This window comes from Ctenocephalides felis, unplaced genomic scaffold (genome assembly GCF_003426905.1).
Source record: "Ctenocephalides felis isolate EL2017-DRISC unplaced genomic scaffold, ASM342690v1 CF-g0.4_SCAFFOLD_03573, whole genome shotgun sequence".
Classification (NCBI taxonomy): Eukaryota; Metazoa; Arthropoda; class Insecta; order Siphonaptera; family Pulicidae; genus Ctenocephalides; species Ctenocephalides felis.
In genome coordinates, this window is record NW_020539727.1 from 19,052,728 (window position 1) to 19,058,556 (window position 5,829).

Here is a 5,829-nt window from a genome sequence, read left to right on the forward strand (position 1 = left end):
CAATATATAAATGTATATATCCATTTTACTAATATATACAGCCCAAATATAAATGCCTAAAAGTGTATAAATCAATATATAAATGTATAAATCTATTTTTCTAATTTATACAGCCTAAATATAAATACCTAGTAGTGTATAAATCAATATATAAATGTATATATCCATTTTTCTAATATACTGACCCCAAATATAAATGCCTAATAGTGTATAAATCAATATATAAATGTATATATACACTTTACTAATATATGAAGCCTAAATATAAATCCCTAGTAGTGTATAAATCAATATATAAATGTATAAATTCATTTTTCTAATATACTGACTCCATATATAAAGGCCAAAACGTGTATAAATCGATATATAAATGTATATATCCATTTTTCTAATATACTGACCCCATATAAATGCTAAAACGTGTATAAATCAATATATAAATGTATATATCCATTTTTCTAATTTACTGACCCCTTATATAAATGCCTAGTAGTGTATAAATCAATATATAAATGTATAAATTCATTTTTCTAATATACTAAACCCAAATATAAATGCCTAGTAGTGTAAAAATCAATATATAAATGTATAAATCCATTTTTCTAATATACTGACTACATATATAAATGCCAAAACGCGTATAAATCAATATATAAATCTATATATCAATTTTTCTAATATACTGACATCATATATAAATACCAAATCGTGTATAAATCAATATAAAAATGTATATATCCATTTTTCTAATATACTGACCCCATATATACATATCAAATCGAGTATAAATCAATATATAAATGTATATATCCATTTTTCTAATATACTGACTCCATATATAAATGCCAAAACGTGTATAAATCGATATATAAATGTATATATCTATTTTTCTAATATACTAACATCATATATAAATGCCTAGTAGTGTATAAATCAATATATAAATGTATAAATTCATTTTTTTAATATACTGACCCCATATATAAATGCCAAAACGTGTATAAATCAATATATAAATGTATATATTCATATTTCTAATATACTGACCCCATATATAAATGCCTTGTAGTGTATAAATCAATATATAAATGTATATATTCATTTTTTTAATATACTGACCCCATATATAAATGCCTAATAGTGTATAAATCGATATATAAATGTATATATCCATTTTTTATTTATATGAGGGTAAAAATTTAGGTCTGTATGTATTTTTTACTATCATTTATTAATTTTAAATATTTTTTCTTTCAGCTCTACCCAAGAGTGGATCCTCCATCTCAAGAATAAAAGAAACACATATCGAAAAGGAAACTATTGTAAATATCATTCACATTTATATCAAAAATTTTTTAAAAAATATATCAATTTTACAAAATACAATCATGTATACTTTTGTATACACAGATTGTGTTTACCTAATAATATTAATTAATTAATATTAATAATCTCAGGATCTATTTATCAACTACATAATTCTTTTATTATTTTATTAAGACTTTGCTAGAGTTTCAAAGTTTTTAATAAATACTAAGGAATGAGAATTTTATCAATATATTTGTGTATATGTATGTATATATATTGAGGTATTTTTTTTATATATACTAGCAGTTGTGGCACATTTACATTTTTACATACACTTTTAATTAGATTTTAGTTTTAAAATGCATTTGACAATAAGTTAGATGATGATGTGCATAAGATTTTGACCAAATTATAAATATTGTTGAACAAATACATATTTTTATTTCAAATAATCGTTTTTATTATATTCATATATAGAGTGAAACTTTATTAGGACGATCATAAACGAGGGAGAAAATTGGGTCATTTGACAAAAACCATAAAAATGCCCCGAATTTTCTATTTATTGCTACTAAAGAATGAAATATCGAATTCAAAGTCGTTTTATTCAAAACTTTTATATCGGAGTGTATAAAAGTGTTCTCTAGAAAATGTTGTAAATTTTATCTAGTTTCACCCTGTCTAACTGAAAAGGGGTGGTTTCATATGAAATTTTTCAGTTATTTGACAAGAACCAAAAAAACGTCCCGAGTTTTCTATATTTATTTGTTTTTTTTTTTTGGTTTTATTATATATATAAATATTTTTGCAGGAGGTAAAAGACAGTAGTTTAATTGTTTAAATTTGATTAGAATTTGACGTTTGAAATTTGTATGAAATTCAAACTGTCAACTGTCAAATTGGACAGGGTTGCCAGATTTAATTCTAGACGAAAAGTGAAGTCTGAAGTTAGATTCATAACAAGTTTGACAGGTGACAGCGAGTTTAAATAAAAATGGCTGACAGTTTCTTATAAATATTATTATATTATAACAAAACTATAGAAATTAATAAGTAATTATATTATTTGTGCATTATTTTCAATTACAGCTTCAAATATTATAATTATTTTGTAACGATGTCAATATTATAGTCTACTGAATGTTTGACTGTTCAATTGTTTAGTTAAATTTGTGCAGGTACGTGTTTTTATATAATTATCAATTAAAATCAGTTCTAGTTGATATATTGAATAAATCTTAGTGTGTTTTAATACATATCTACGTACGCTCTGCAAAGGTACATGCTCGTTTTGAGGTTATGAAATTTACATACGTATTAGTTTTTGTTTAGTTTGATCATCTTAGATAAAAATGCATTTTCTTCATACTGTAATCACTGCTTATTACAAATATTAAATAAAATTTCAGATAACCAATGGCTGTTTCTCTATCTGATTCCATTCTGGAAGTTAAAACCGAACCACCAGAATTTCCTATTGAAGACATTAAATATGAAATAAAAGAAGAGCCTGAAGATGATGAAACATGTCTGGAGAGATTCATGAATTCCGATATAACAATGAAAGATGAAGTCAAACAGGAATCCTATGAAGCATCTCATTATGAATGTACTATATGTAATGAATCATTTATAGGGCTGCGTGATTTAGAACAGCATATGCTGGTACATAGTCATGATTGCCCATTTTGTTCAGATACTTTTCCAGATTCAAGCGCCTTAGATATACATCTGAAAATTCATGCAGATGAAAAGTCTTTTGTGTGCACAATTTGCAATAAAGCATTTTCTGTAAAATTTGATTTTGATCAACACGTTTGTAATGGAGAGACAACTTTAATGTTGAATAAATTACCTGGTAATCAAAAACAAAGTAAAAGCACACATAAATGTAAAGTATGTAACAAAGGTTTCAAATATCCAAGTTACTTGAAAAAGCATATGCCTATTCACACTGGAGAACGTCCTTACGAATGTGAAATATGCAATATGACATTCAGACAATTGGATGCCTTAAGAGTACATAAACACGTTCACAGTGAGGTTCGTCCTCACAAATGTGAAATATGCAATAAGGCATTCACGCAAATGGCTTACTTGAGAGCACATAAACCCATTCACAGTGGGGTTCGTCCTTATAAATGTGAAATATGCTCTAGCACATTCACACTACCGGATAGGTTAAATAGACATATGCTCGCTCACAGTGGGGTTCGTCCTCACAAATGTGATATATGCTCTAAGACATTCACACAAATGGGTAGCTTGAGTGTACATAAACGCATTCACACTGGGGAACGACCTTACAAATGTGAAATATGCGATAAGGCATTCACACAAATGTCTTTCTTGAGAGCACATGAAGTCATTCACAGTGGGGTTCGTCCTTACAAATGTGAAATATGCGATAAGACATTCACACAAATGGGCAGCTTGTTTGCACATAAACGCATTCACACTGGGGAACGACCTCACAAATGTGAAATATGTGATAAGACATTTGTTCACATGAATACTTTGAAGAAACATGTGCTTATTCACACTGGGGAACGGCCTTACAAATGTGAAATATGCAATAAGGCATTCACACAAATGGGTGCCCTGAAAAGACACATAGTTACACACAACAAAAAGTAATTATAAATAAAAAGGGATTTTGTCAAATGGCTGTGCAATGAAATAATATTATACTTGTAAAAAATGGTTGTAAAAATGGAGTTAAAAGATTTATTAATTAATTTTTGAAAGTCTGTTCACAATATGATATATCTTTTTTATGTTCTATAAATATAAACAAATAATGTTATATTGATTGTTTTTTAACTTCCCATAAAATTTTTGCACTTCTCGACGTTTTGAAGGTTTCTGAATATTTTTAAGGCATACCTCAGAAAAAATGGATATGTGTGTGTGTGTTTTGTATATCCGCATTTTTTTTCATGCATTTTTAGTCATGAAATCTTTAAGCGCTTATAACTTTTGAACGATTCATTATAGGATATTGTTTTTCCCAGGTGAAATATTCTAAATCAAAAGATCTTTAACCCAGTATAAAAATTTTTGAAATAATTCTTACCGTTCGCGAGATATACCCCAAAAACTCTTTCAAATTTGCAAGTTTGAAACAGTTGAACGCCTATCTATATCTAGAAAAATATTCAACATAGGGTCATGGTGTATATTAATGAAATATGCGTATTTAAAATATGTATCTGCTGGTGCAAATTTTTACGATAGCTCTAACCGTTCCCGAGATATTTGCAAAAAAAACATTTTTTTTTTCAATACTATTCAAATATTAAAAATGCGTTTTTCTCGAAAACTATTTGAAGTGCGATCGAAATTTTTTAACAGCATCTTCCTGAAGTTATAAGGTACCTACGTTGCAAAAATCATCAAAATCGGACGCAATTTTTTTGTTCCCACCTCGAAAGACAATTCATGACCCCTCAGAAAAGTGGTTATTAGTTTTTGGCAAAGGTAGGCCCAGCGGTTTCGGAGATACAGAGCTAGATGTTAAAAAAATGGCAGTTTTGAGAGAACGGATCATCCGATTTGTATGATCCAGAAAACATTCAGTTCATAATGACGAGGAAAAGTCGTTATTAATTTTTGGCAAAGGTAGGCGCAGCGGTTTCGGAGATACAAAGCTAGATGTTAAAAAAAGGGCAATTTTTGAGAGAACTAATGATTCAAAGAACTTTCTGCTTGTTTTAACAAAATAATTGCTTTTGGAAAAAAATGTTCATAATTTTTATTTTCAAAAAATATTTTTGTAATTTTGGATTAAAAATTCAAAAAATTACCCAGGCTAAGCACAGTCTAAGCGCCACTCCGGTACAAATGTTTACCCAAGTGCGTTTAGACTGTTTATTTTCGGGAGCACTTTTCCAATTTTGTGAGAAAACTATTGAAAAATGTGAAAATGCCGCAAAGCTAAGCACAGTATAAGTGAATATGACGCACGGAATTATTTGCAAATGCGTTTAGACTGTGACTATACTGGAGCACTTTTTCAATTTTGTGCAAATTAGGCAACTATTTTTTTGAAATTGAATTCGAAATGAAATGACGATTGGAGATAAATTGATTTATGATTTACATTCGATTTGCTCAGATATAACAAGATAGCAAAAATAATTAAAGTTACAGTATTTGTAATAAAATGTTTAAAATTTCTCGAATATTTCATTACGGTACGGGAAGTTCCAGCAATTTGCCTTAAAGCACGATGCCATACACCGCAAGTTAAATTTGAGTTTGTCAATTTTCGAATCTCGCGCCGATCGAAAAGGCCACCGCCATCTTGCCCGTACTGTCAGAACTTGACACATAACTCACCCGAAGTTTGCGTAAAGCTATCAAAGCCGCAAATTGCAAACATTACAGGCTGAAATACAATTATTATATAGATTTTTTATGTATATATATTATAAATGCCGTTTTATGCTTTTAAAGGATACTATTTAAAAATGTACTGTTTATTTGTTCTCGTACGGGACGTGACGTTTGACTAGAAAA

The 5,829-nt window shown here is 28.6% G+C and overlaps 2 protein-coding genes across 2 annotated transcripts in view; both read left to right on the plus strand.

The window, feature by feature from the left end:
- The window catches only part of LOC113389003 (apoptosis-stimulating of p53 protein 1), a 217,786-nt gene extending 216,491 nt beyond the window's left edge, over positions 1–1,295 (plus strand). Inside the window, exon 14 of the mRNA XM_026626033.1 lies at positions 1,258–1,295. Within this exon, the coding sequence (XP_026481818.1) occupies positions 1,258–1,293 (36 nt within the window). The 3' untranslated portion in view covers positions 1,294–1,295. The remainder of the gene's footprint in view (positions 1–1,257) is intronic.
- A 1,044-nt stretch (positions 1,296–2,339) lies between these two features.
- Positions 2,340–3,951, plus strand: LOC113389713 (zinc finger protein 726-like). Its single transcript, XM_026626728.1, has 2 exons — positions 2,340–2,486; positions 2,718–3,951. Exon 2 carries the CDS (start codon positions 2,725–2,727, stop codon positions 3,943–3,945), a length of 1,221 nt encoding a protein of 406 aa, XP_026482513.1. The 5' UTR covers positions 2,340–2,486; positions 2,718–2,724; the 3' UTR covers positions 3,946–3,951.
- The last annotated feature ends 1,878 nt before the right edge of the window (positions 3,952–5,829 follow it).